This window comes from Mirounga leonina, unplaced genomic scaffold (genome assembly GCF_011800145.1).
Source record: "Mirounga leonina isolate KUSES-001 unplaced genomic scaffold, KU_Mleo_1.0 Mir_176, whole genome shotgun sequence".
In the NCBI taxonomy this organism is placed as follows: Eukaryota; Metazoa; Chordata; class Mammalia; order Carnivora; family Phocidae; genus Mirounga; species Mirounga leonina.
The window spans coordinates 11524979-11538338 of NW_023270454.1; the positions used below are offsets into that span (position 1 = coordinate 11524979).

Sequence of the window (13360 nt, forward strand, 5' to 3'; positions counted from 1 at the left end):
CTGTTTGGAACCTGTTTTGGGGTTTTGTTTTTGGGGGTTTTTTTGTAGCTAATGATCTCGGGTGTTTCCATTTTAGTAAATACTTCATTATTTCTTACAGTACTGTCACTATGTCGCCGGGCTGGTGGGAATTGGCCTTTCCCGTCTGTTCTCAGCCTCAGAGTTAGAAGACCCCTTAGTTGGTGAAGACATAGAGTGTGCCAATTCTATGGGCCTGTTTCTGCAGAAAACAAACATCATTCGTGATTATCTGGAAGACCAGCGAGAAGGAAGAGAGTTTTGGCCTCAAGAGGTAACAGATGTAGGGGATTTGGGAAAAAAATAATTTTAAATACTTTCTGAAAACAAAACAAATCAAATCTTTTGGTTGTAAGTGATAGAAATGTGAATCAAACTACCTTAGACAATGTAAGAGAATGTATAAAACAGGTTAGGATTTAGTTTGCTTCAGAGTAGATTGGCTAAATCCGGGGGTTCAGACTATGTATAGTCATAAACACACACACTCACACAGAGACTGTGTCCCTGTTCTTTCTATCTCTTAGATAGGCTTTCTCCAAGTGGTGGATGTAACAACTCATGACTCATAATCTACTAGCTTAACAAAGAAGTTCTTAGGAAGGCCAGTTGGTGGGGCATGGATCCTGTGCCCAACCCATAATCAGTTACTGTAGCCAGAGGGCCGGATACTCGAACCACACCTGGATTATATCTTCCCAACACACATAGAATGGATTTACTACCCCCCCACCACCAAAAAAGAAGGATTCTGTGGCGGGAAGGAGGAAGATGCTAGAGAGGCAAAAACTATAGGATGTTCATTATAAGAGACGAGTTGATCTTTGACTTAATTTTAAAAAACGGATAAGCAAAGCAAAGGCTTGGACATTGGTTTTATTCAGAAGGAAAACTAGAAAATCTTAGGACTATTTCCTGATTTTACTATAGCATTTGCCTATTGCTTTCCATAAAATGGTTTCCTACAACAAAGTGCTTTTAATTTTTTTATTTTCTAAAATTTAACGATTTTATTTATTAGAGAGAGAGCACAAGCAGGGGTAGGGGCAGAGGAAGAAGCAGACTCCCTACTAAGCAGGGAGCCCCATGTGGGGCTTGATCCCAGGACCCTGAGATCATGACCTGAGCTGAAGTCAGATGCTTAACTGACTAAGCCACCCAGGCACCCCAACCAAGTGCTTTTAAAGTGAGTAAAAGGCAGGTGACAAAGTAGGGGAAATATTTGCAACTTATACCACAGATACGAGGCTCATATTCCTAATATAAAAACTGCTAAAAGTTAAGACCAGCTTCCTCATAGAAAACCGGGCAAAGAGATAAGAACAGATTGTTCACGGAAAGAAAAATCTTTTTTTTTTGAAAGAAAGATCCTTAAACAGCTGAGAAGATGATCAGTCTCACTCCTAATAAGAAAAATTCACATTAAAACTACCCTGGGCTGAGACATCCTACTTTACCAAGCTTCCCAGGTGACTCCTGTGCAGACAGGGTTGCCAAAGAGCTCTTGACCACACTTCCTTGGACACCAAGGCTCAGCGAAGGGAAGGTGTTTGTGTGAGGACCCGCAGTGAGTCAGTGGCCACCTGAAAGGGCCGCCTCGGTCTCTGGGTCCCAGCCGGGGCCTGCCCCCTGTTACCACACTGCGTCTCACCCAGGCGCGTCCCCCCAGCGTGGGTCATGCGCACCAGCTCTGCAGGTCTGCACACGGTTCACTTCCCTCTTCTGTAATATTGAATAGCTGTTAGACCACAGAATAGTGGTGTGAATAAAATGAGATAAACTTTGGCCAGGGTGCTTACTAAATGTTAAATTCAAATAGCTTAACCAGGTGCACCTGGGTGGCTCAGATGGTTGAGCGTCTGCCTTCGGCTCAGGTCATAATCCCAGGGTCCTGGGATCGAGTCCTGCATCGGGCTCCCTGCTGGGTGGGGAGCCTGCTTCTCCTTCTGCCTCTGCCTCTCTCTCTCTCTCTCATGAATAAATAAATAAAACATTAAAAAAAAAATTACCAAAAAAAGAAAAGAACCCTGAGAGTCTATTTCTGGCGTCGGATTGGCAAGAAGTCGTAAGTTTGGTAATCGCTAAGCAAGACTGGGGACACAGGCACTGTGTGTGGCTGGTGAGAGTGTGTCCTGGTGCAAACAGCCCTGAGCACTGGCAGCTTGGCAAGTGAATAATATGGGAGCTTATTGAGGCAGCTTTGTTTCTAATAGTTACAGTTTATAAACAACTGAGATGTCCATCTATACAGGACTGATTGAACTATGGTATATTCACTTGGTGGAGCACAAAAAGAAATAAACAACTAGGGAGTGATCTCCAGGTTATATTATTAAGTGAAAAAAAGCAAGGTGCACAGCAATGTAAACTCAAGGTAATAAAATGTTCTCAGTAATTATACTGTGAATAATATTGTTATTGAAATACTGAAACTATTATAGAAACTCTATAATATAGCAAATAGGCAATTGTGTTCATATCAGTCTAGGAACCAAGATTTTCGCTCTAAAATAAAAGGTAGAGATATAAAAATATTAATAAAGTTAAGCAAAACTCCCATAATCCTAAACTAAATTGGAAATATCTATATGAACTCCTGATACAGATTCTCTTAAAAAAAAAAAAAATGTCTAGCTCCCTCTACCAAGAGGTGTAGAAACAAACCAGTAGTAATGTATACCGCTGGTGTTCCAGTTTGGTCTTTTAATACCATTTCCCACCACACGGAGTAGTGGAGGCAGGAAATATACAAAATGAGCTTGGAATATACTGTCACGCCAGGAAATAAGGGAGTTATCAAAGTAAAAAGTACAGCATAAAAAGGTACAGGATCCAATTCAAAGGCATTTTCACTGACCACATATGGAACAATTTGAGTATCAAAAAGAATAAAGACTGCAGTGGGTTAAAACACACCAAATATGTTTAAATCTAAAGAAAAATGAGCATGTGCCTCTTGAAAGATGGTGTGTTCTCTTACCGAGAGGCACACAACATCTGATCTTTGCCCACTTTTGATGTTAGCAGTCATTAGGCTTCATGCCTGGTTCTGCTAATTTATTGGGGATCAAGTCCCACATCCGACTCCTTGCTCAGCGGGGAGTCTCCTTCTCCCTCTGCCCGCCGATCCCCCTGCTTGTGCTCTCTCTCCTTTCTCTCTCTTTCTCTGACAAACAAACAAACAAACAAATAAATAAATAAATAAAATCTTTAAAAAAAACTCATATCTGATTGGGTTTAATCTGTTGTAATGATTCTCACTACTGAAGCTCAAAATTTCCCATCTTTGGTCAGGAAGAGGTTCAGGTTGGCTCCTGAGTCCTCATGAGGGGACCCTTAATAGTCTTTGATAGCTTCCTTGCCATTTGATATGTGAAGATGCTCTAAGCTCATTTTGTACATTTCTTGCCTGAGCTCTGGACTCCTCCAGCTCTTGAGAAGCCCGTCCAGGACACCTGGGCTAATGGGAAATAGTACCCAACACTGCACTTGGGCACTAGGAAATAGTACCCAGCACTGCACTTGGGCACTGCTCTTGGGATAGTCACTGTGTGTGTGTGTTTAGTTTTAAAGCTCAAATGCCTTGTAAGTTTATATTGATATTTCCAGTTCAAACTCAGGACCGTAGGATTGTTACATAATGTCCTCCTCTGTATTACATTTCTACTTCATTTCTTCCTCATCGGGATTCATGCTTCTCAGGGAAATCAGAGATGCTAGAATTAGTAGTATATACCATGATTACTCATTTGCTTTTTTTCCCTCATTACAGATCCTGCAGTCTCTGAATAATGATACTAAATTACCACCAAAATGATTATTGAAAATAATTGAAGACATTTTTTGCATATGCTATACTAATTCCCAATTTTTTATGATTGTATTTATTTCTGAATCGTCAGATTAGATAGCCATCGCCACTGTAATATCTCCCTTTCCTCCTTACTTAGTCTTAGTTTAAGCTCCTCACCAGTCTTTATATTGATGTCTCCAGTCATTCTGGTTGTCTGGGGCTCGCACGCTGATAGATAGGAAAGACCCATGAGAATAATAATTCCCCATGTTTATACAGATTGATAACAATGTGTGGCTTTGATGTTTGCAAGTTAGTTTTTCTAGATATAAAATTTTTAGCTCACATTTTTTAGTATCCCATTTTCTTCCGCTTTACAGACTGGCTGTTGAAAATCTAAGGATAACTTTCTTTTCCTTGTAAGTTATGGGTTCTTTTTGTTTTACTTGGTAGTCACTGCCTAGATCCCTTATCACTGGAGATGCCGAAAAGTGATGTCCTAATTCTTTCATCCTTTCTGCATCTCTTAGCAGGAATTTGGGATTTTGTAAAAATGGTAGTGGTGGTGGCCAGTCATGTATTTGGGGGAGTGTATAAAGTGACAATAAGCATTATTCTTTGGGAAGCTTCAGAGTGACCAAAAATGAAAGTAAGTTCTTTGCTAGCTTCAGAGACTCCTTTAAAAAATATCATTAAAAATTGTCAAATCAATCCCACTGTTGGAGTTGAAGATGTTATTTCGCTTTTGAGTTACTAAGATCCAAAGAGGTAATGTTCTCATAGTATAGACTCAGCTCATTCTCCCCCAATACACTTGTTCAGCAGCATTCTTATTAGAATTGGGAATGCCATGTTAATCATGATTTACTCTGAGGCCTGACCATCTTCAGAATGCTTATCGTTTAGCTTGCAGTACTGTTGTAGCTGATTTTGTATCTACCTGGTTATTTTTTTCAGGAGGAGACTAATGCCTTCTGGAATAACGGGAGTCGTCAAAGTATTGCTTAGTACATGCTGTACTATGTGTCCCTAAGGGATAATTTCCCAAATACTTAAGTGACTCCTAGGTTGTGATGAGACCCTGACTGGTCGTCATAAATAGCCACTGCGTGGAGCTTAAAACGGACTTGATCTTGGTGAAAGAGGAGTCCGCAGCTAAGAAAAACTTTACTGTAGATCATAGTTCTTATTCACAAAGATTCTTTCCTATTGCTTGTACATTCTTCCCTTATGCACATGCTAACTTATTTTTTAAGGTTTGGAGCAAATATGTTAAGAAGTTGGGCGATTTTGCTAAGCCACAGAATATTGACTCGGCTGTGAAGTGCCTGAACGAACTTATAACCAACGCACTACACCACATCCCAGATGTCATCACTTACCTTTCAAGACTTAGAAACCAGAGTGTGTTTAACTTCTGTGCTATCCCGCAGGTATGCAATGGAGCTATTCTTGTATATGAGGGGTGGAAGCTAAAAGGAGCGGCATGGTGGTGGTGATGGGGGTGGAGAGAATGCATTTACTATTTTGGTTTGCTGTGTTCAGGAATATGGTTCCTTTTAAAAAATGACTCTGGTCTATTGTCTTTTGCTGGGGGGAGGCAGGCAGGGTTTCACCACATCTCCCCTCTACCCCAAAACCACCATACCCAGCTCAGCCTCCTTAGATCCTTAGCCTCACAATTAAATCTAGGGCTTTGGCTTGGATTTAGGGGGAATGCTGGGTAAAATGTAGGTGAAGGCTTATCATTACAGAGTCTTACTTAAGCACCTAGGTTTGTTTGTTTGTTTTTTAAAGATCTTATTTATTTATTTGACAGAGAGAGAGATAGTGAGAGCAGGAACACAAGCAGGGGAAGTGGGAGAGGGAGAAGCAGGCTTCCCGCTGAGCAGGGAGCCCGATGCGGGTCTCGATCCCAGGACCCTGGGATCATGACCCGAGCTGAAGGCAGACGCTTAACGAACAACTGAGCCACCCAGGCGCCCCTTAAGTGCCTAGTTTTTGCTGTCCGTTTCCCAGACTCAGGATAACACAACCTGATCCTATGGACCTACCCCCTCAGTCCTCTAGGAGCTTACACTTTTTTAAATGCCTTTACCAATTATTTCAGTTTTTAACTCAAATACATGAAAGTCATAGGATTTAACTGATTTGGAAACTTGATTTTTTTTAAAGATTTTTATTTATTTATTTGACAGAGAGAGAGATAGTGAGAGCAGGAACACAGCAGGGGGAGTGGGAGAGGGAGAAGCAGGCCTCCCGCAGAGCAGGGAGCCCGATGCGGGGCTCGATCCCAGGACCCTGGGATCATGACCTGAGCTGAAGGCAGACGCTTAACGACTGAGCCACCCAGGCGCCCCTGTCCTTTTTTTTTTAAAGATTTTTATTTATTTGAGAGAGAGAGAGCACGAACAAGGGGAGGGGCAGAGGGAGAGGGAGAAGCAGGCTTCCCGCTGAGCATTGAGCCTGACACAGGGCTTGATCCGAGGACCCTGGGATCATGACCTGAGCCAAAGGTAGATGCTTAACCGACTGTCACTTTCTTATTCTACAGAACTTTTTTTCACCTTTTTCACTCACCCCTTGATTTGATCTTTTAATGACCAATCTTGAGGGGTTGTTGGAACTAAATTCTGCATGCTTGATTTAGGTTCCCATTTATCTTAGAAGTAATTTGCCATTGAGCATGGGAACTATCCCCCCTCCCCATTTGTCCCCCACCCCTCCATGCTATTTTTTCATGTATAATAGTTACGTTTGTTGTAGGAAAAATAGAAAATTATTTGTAGATTTTTTTTTTTAAAGATTTTATTTATTTGATAGACAGTGAGAGAGGGAAAACAAGCAGGGTGAGTGGGAGAGGGAGAAGCAGGCTTCCCGCTTATCAGGGAGCCCGATGCAGGGCTCAATCCCAGGACCCTGGGATCATGACCCAAGCCGAAGGTAGACGCTTAACGATGGAGCCACCCAGGTGCCCCAGTAGATATTATTTTGAGATACATTTTTTGGCTCTCTAACTCACTACTCTAGCATAGAAAATGATGTATGGACTTAATGGAATTATTTTTTCCAAATAAAAAGGAACTTTCGTGGTCAAACTGAAGAATCGTTTAAGACACAAAGACCACTTGATTCTGTGTATTGTTGGAGAAGGGAGGAGTGGGAAAGGTCCAAGTTTTGACATGCTTTCTTCATGGTGATTTTTTCTTGGTTAGTTCCATCTTAGCCCTTTGTCACTTTCTTATTCTACAGAACTTTTTTTCACCTTTTCAAAATGGTGATTGCTTAGTGTGCCATTTCTTTTTTTCATGAGATGAAATGAAGTAGTATTTTTTTTTCTTTTTCTCTCTCCCTCCTTATATCTGAAGGTGATGGCCATTGCCACTCTGGCTGCCTGTTATAATAATCAGCAGGTGTTCAAAGGCGTAGTGAAGATCCGAAAAGGGCAAGCAGTAACTCTAATGATGGATGCCACCAATATGCCGGCGGTCAAAGCTATAATCTACCAGTACATGGAAGAGGTGGGTTCTTATTTCACTACCTGGAGAATCTGTAGCTATTTTTAGGATTTAAATAATGTCACTGTTTAAACAGTTCATATTTGGCTATTAGATGATCCTAACAACTCACTGTGTTATGGTATAAAGAGACAGGAGCTGGTGTCCTTTATTAGGAAAAAGCGTGTGCACAGGTTGCTGATCGATCAGAGCCGCACGGCACCCCGTGGGAGGGTGTAAATGCAGCGAGCCTTTAGGGTGGAAGCCCCTAAGGAGGATGAGGTTTTTTGAGGCAGAAGATGATGGTAGAGACCAACGAGGCTTCTTGGTTCATGGGTGAAGAGAGTGAAGCTGAGGCTTGTGCATGCTACACAGCATCTGACCGAGTGGATCTCGGAGCCCAGGCCAGGTTGCCTGTCACCCAGGCCAGTACTTTCTATTATGTCATAGGCCTCAACTGAGAAACCACAGTAGGGAATTTCAGCAAAGGAAAATCATCAAGTTGTAATGATTTCTCAATTTTCTAATGCAAATCTCGTTTCAAACGCCAAAACTACCCTATAAAACAAAACGTACTTGTTGAAGTCAGATCTCCTACTGTGGAGGATATAATCTATGACTAGGTTCAAAAAACTTTCTCTTAGAGGCTGAATCTAATCACTAGGCCCCAGAGTGGTGGTTCTTAATTGAAGGGGCTTTTGCATCTCCCCCAACCCCCCCCACCAGGGGACATTTGGCGATGTCTGGAGACATTTTTTGTGATGCTCACACTGGCGAGGGGGGTGTCTGCTGCCTTCTGGTTAGTGCAGGCCCTGAGATCCTTAGATTCTTATTGAAGATTGAACTACTACAGAAATACATGAAACATGAAAGACCTTCTTCCTTCCTCTCTCCCAGAGAGAACTCTTGCTGTCAATAATTTTCTGCCTCCTTTCCGTCCTCTGGTTACACCTCTACAGGGATGTGATGTGTAATAGTGGTTTCCCCTAAACAGAATTCTGCCAAACAGTGATTTCCTCTGATTTCTACTGCATATTGCACATTCTCCTTGGAGTTCCTCCCTGTCTTCTATCTGACAAGCTTTGGACCTCTGCATTTCTACCAGAGGCACCTATAGAAGACATAAGAGAAGAGATCCTGGGTGGCTCAGTCAGTTAAGCGGCTGCCTTTGGCTCAGGTCATGATCCCAGGGTCCTGGGATCAAGTCCCACGTCGGGCTCCCTGCTCAGCGGGGAGCCTGCTTCTCCCTCTCCCTCTGTCCTCCCACCCCCACCCTGCATGCTCTCCCTCTCTCAAATAAATCAATAAAATCTTAAAAAAAAAAAAAAAGGACAGGGGTGCCTGGGTGGCTCAGTCATTAAGCGTCTGCCTTCGGCTCAGGTCATGATCCCAGGGTCCTGGGATCGAGCCCCGCATCGGGCTCCCTGCTCTGCGGGAGGCCTGCTTCTCCCTCTCCCACTCCCCCTGCTTGTGTTCCCTCTCTCGCTGTGTCTCTCTCTGTCAAAATAAATAAATAAAATCTTTAAAAAAAAAAAAAAGACAGAAGACCAAAGTTTTTTTAAAAATCCTAAAATTCTTGTAGTGACTAGATAGAGTGTTCATTCAGCCATTGACCAAAAAATTGCTACTAATGAGACTTGGGACAGTCTGGTTCACTGTATCACCAGCACTTCCTTTGAGCTTACTGTGTGCCTGGCAGAGCAACTGAATAGGTGGATACTATTAATATCAAGGAAACTTGAGCTGGAGCCATAATTTGGACCCAGCAGATCTGGCTGACTTCAGAGCCTACGCTGTTCACTACAATTCTAAGGGGTTTGGAGTACCCTTTGCAAACTAAGCAGTACCGTATTAGGCACTTTTTGTCCGTTTTATATAATGTAGTATGTAAGTCAGAGACGATTTTAGTTGAGTTGAGAGGCTGCAACAGTTGAGTGGCCCACAAAGCTGAAAATATTTTCTGGCCCTTTAAGAACATTTGCAGACCCCTGATTTAAGGCATCAATTGTTTCAAGCTACTCAAGGTAATTTGGGGGAGATGTTAATACTTGAGTTGATTTGATTGAGAAAAATCTCTGAAGACTTCCAAGCCTGAAGGAATAAAATGTAATAATGGTTTTGATGTCAGCATGAATGAAATTTCAAGTGAAACCTTTTTGTATCAAGTCCACAAGTTGTCTGGGTTTTTTTGTTTGTTTTTTAGGATTTTGAGAGAAAGAGAGAGAGAGAGTGCATGAGTGAGGGGGAGGGGCAGAGGGAGAAGCAGACTCCCCGCTGAGCAGGGAGCCCGATGCGGGGCTCGATCCCAGGACGCTGGGATCATGACCTGAGCCGGAGGCAGACGCTTCACTGACTGAGCCGCCCAGGTGCCCCCAGTTGTCTGGCTCTTTGCTGCTGTCCAGTTATTAACACTTCTCCTCACTGATCAAGTCTGTCCTTTGCAGGGAGACCGGAAGACACATTTATTCTGTCAGGTCTCTGGGCCTAACTGGTGGTACCCGTAGTGCCCGTGCAGGGGACTTGAAGGCTTTCCTCCCGCAGCTCTAGTGTTCAGTGGAAGAGTCAGAGTGACAGCCGAACCTTGCTGAGTAGGTGGGCACTGCTCCTCAGTGTCCTGCGTCATCTGGAGCAGCCTCAGCTTCAAACCAGTCTGGGTACCTGTCAGCTGGCGAGAAGCTCCACCAGCTATTTGGGGGCAGAAACAAATGCTCCGGCAAGCAGCCAGAAACTATTATTTCCTTCTCTGCCAATGCTCGTTCCTTGGCGAGGGCAAGCTTTTTGAGGCTGGCGCAGCTCCCGGGTTCACCCTGCGCTGTGGCTCGTCTAGAGCGTCGTCGTGCCCTGCAAGCGCTTCTTGTGCTCGTGACTCAGCAAGTGTGGTCCTCGGGTCAGCAGCATCCGGGGCCCCGGGCACTTGCTGGAGTCTTACCCCGACTCGAACCCACTGAATCAGAGTCTGCCTTTACCAAGGCCCCCAGGTGATCACCTGTGGACAGAAAGGCTGAAAAGCACTGCTGTTGACCCACCCTCTCCTCAGCTGCCGCTGCCTTTTCCCCATGTGAGGCCGTGCGAGGTGGTGTGTTGGGAACCCGCTCCGCTCCTCTGTGTCCGCCTCCCCGGTGTGAACCTAAGCTCTGCGTGTACACGCTCCTGCGCACCCCCACCTGTCGCCCCCTCGAGATCCGCTGCCTCTTTGTCCAAAGCCCCCTCCTCCCCCCGTCACTCCTCTAGTTTGTATGTGCGCTCAGGCCGCTCAGCTTCAGAAAGCTTCAAAAAGTCAAAAAATGACTCTGGCTTGACTTTGCTCCTTTCTATCTACTCCCCCACCCCACCCCCACTCCCCACTTAAGCTTCTTGAAAGATACATGTACTTCATGTTATTTATTCCCATTTTTTTCTCAACCCACCTCGTTATGCTAGCTAGCTTTTGTTCCTACCTTGTCATGAAAACTTTTCTTACTTAAGTGATTTGATGACTTTCTAATGACCAGTTTTTAAAGCATTCTCCCCAATCCCACTGTATTATTTCACACTGGCTCTTTCTCACCTTGAAAGCCTTTTCCTCTCTAGGCTTCTGTGACTCTTGCCTCCAGTTTAACCTCTTACCTGTCTGTCGACTCCTTTGCCGTTCTGGCTCCTTATACTGGTATTTCCCGGAGTTCGGTCTTGGTTTTCATTTCTTCTCACTGCACAAAAGCTTTCTGGTATTCTCTTTGATGGCCCGGCTTCTTTCTCCACCACATGCTCATCACTCCTGACTTGATTAGTCCAGCTCAGGACTTGGTCATAAACTTTTTTTTTTTTTTGCTTAATGACATTGCCATTCGCCTAATCAAGGAATCCAGATAACCCAGGCTCCTCCTAACCCTCATCCATAGGAATCTCCATATCCTACTTGTTCTACCTATAGACTTTACTTGTCAGAATTTTGCATGCATTACCCTCTGACCAAGCAATTCTAGGACTTTATGTGCAAAATTAGCCAGAAAATGTGCAGAGGTGCTTACTGTAACATTTTGTCCTCAGTCCTCATTGGGAAGGAATTGATTAAATTATAGTACATTCACATTATGTGGCTTGTGTTTAAAAACAGAATGACATCATTTTCTAGGTTCTGGCATTAAGAAATGTCCATAAAAAATTATGAGTGAAAAAAGTCAAATCGCAGCATAATCTGTTTATAAACTTTTAAAAATAAAATTGTGTATAATTTTATGTGCACAATGTAGTCATATATTTATCCATTATATAGAATTTAGTCTTTTTTTTTTTTAAGATTTTATTTATTTATTTGACACAGAGAGGAAACACAAGCGGGGGAGTGGGAGAGGGAGAAGCAGGCTCCCCACCGAGCAGGGAGCCCGATGTGGGGTTTGATCCTAAGACCCTGGGATCACGACCTGAGCTGAAATCAAGAGTCAGATGCTTAACCGACAGAGCCACCCAGGTGCCCCTGTATTGCTTGTTTTTATAAGCATAACTCCGTCATCTAAAATTTTTTTAAAAGAAAGTAGAGGAAATTGTAGTTTCATCCCTGCTTCTGTTGTTCTAAAGCTATTCTTAGGGCGCCTGGGTGGCTCAGTCGTTAAGCGTCTGCCTTCAGCTCGGGTCATGATCCCAGGGTCCTGGGATCGAGCCCCACGTCGGGCTCCCTGCTCAGCGGGAAGCCTGCTTCTCCCTCTCCCACTCCCCCTGCTTGTGTTCCCTCTCTCGCTGTGTCTCTCTCTGTCAAATAAATAAAATCTTAAAAAAAAAAAAAAATTAAAAAAAAAAAAAGCTATTCTTGGTAGCATAATATTAGATATCATTAGCGTATTTTGGTAGGCATATATATATATATATATATTTTTTTTTTTTTTTAATTAAGTGAGCTCTTTTCCCATTGCAGGGCCTGAACTCATGACCCCAAAGATCAAGAGTCACATGCTCTCCCGACTGAGCCAGCCAGGCGCCCCTATAGGCATATTCTTTTATTTTCTTGTTATACTAAATTGCAGCCATGCCCTTTTGGTGGGGAGGTGGGAGAGTGGCAAGAATATAATATATGTCTATGGAAAAAAGTACCCATTATATAATGCAAATTTTGGGAAAAAATTATTTAAAAATATGCCTGCTCTGTCGTCTTCCTCCTCTTTGCCTCCGTCTCGGCTCAGATCCTTGTCACTTCCCACCTCCGTCATCTCCTAGTTGCTCTGTCAGTTTGAATCAGTGACCATTTGCGTGCCAGGCACAGAGCTGGGCTGGAGGCAGAAAGATGAGGAAGATGTGGTGCCTTTGAGACTTATAGTCCAGGGAGACACACAGAAATAGCTGAATTCAGTGTTAAGTGATAAGGTAGGAGTTATGTGCCGGAGAGGGGCACGTGGCCCAACCTGGGGGTTCAAGGAAGGTTTTCTAGAAGACCTAATATCTAAATTAAGACTTGCGCAACGGGCGAGAGTTAGCCAGGTGAAGGAGTGTGACAGGCATTCCAGGAGTGGGGAGTAGTGCGAGCGAAGAGGGGAACAGAAGTGCGCAGAGCAATCCAAGTGTAAGACAACAGTCGAGTTGTTCCAGTGGTGAGAAAAGACAGGTGGACAGCAGCAAGTGAAGCTGGAAAGGTTCGGTGGCCCCAGGTCACGGGTGGCCTTGTGCTCCACATCGCTGAGCTCAGACCTTAACTGAGCAGCCCATAGGGAGCCGGTGGGGGTGTCAAGCAGAGGTTTTCGGTTTCTTTGGGGACCGTGTGGCAAGCAGGTGAGGGGACTTCAGGGTTCAGTAGAGTCAGGAGCTCAGTTTGGAAGGCTGGTCATGGCTTAGGTGAAAGGCATCGAGGGCCTCGCCGGCAGCTGTAGTTGGAAGCATGGACGTGAGGCCTGGGTTCAGCAAATGCTTTGAGGTTTGTGGAGGGGGCAGGAGGGGCAGAGGCGCCGAGAGGGTTCTAGGAGGACTACTCTCCGGCTCCCAGCTTCTGCTCTCGCCTTCCTTCATCCAGCCTGTGGTCCACATCACAGATTCCATCTTGTCTGGCTGTGTTTGCCCCGCCTTTTCAGTAGCCTTTCCCCTGCAGCTG

The 13360-nt window shown here is 44.1% G+C and overlaps 1 protein-coding gene across 2 annotated transcripts in view; it reads left to right on the forward strand.

Moving 5' to 3' along the window:
- FDFT1 (farnesyl-diphosphate farnesyltransferase 1) overlaps positions 1-13360 on the forward strand; it is a 33512-nt gene that overhangs the window by 19192 nt on the left and 960 nt on the right. For both annotated transcript variants that reach the window (XM_035022677.1, XM_035022676.1), the window contains 3 exons: positions 101-292; positions 5068-5244; positions 7180-7332. In XM_035022677.1, coding sequence (XP_034878568.1) covers positions 101-292; positions 5068-5244; positions 7180-7332 — 522 coding nt within the window. The remainder of the gene's footprint in view (positions 1-100; positions 293-5067; positions 5245-7179; positions 7333-13360) is intronic.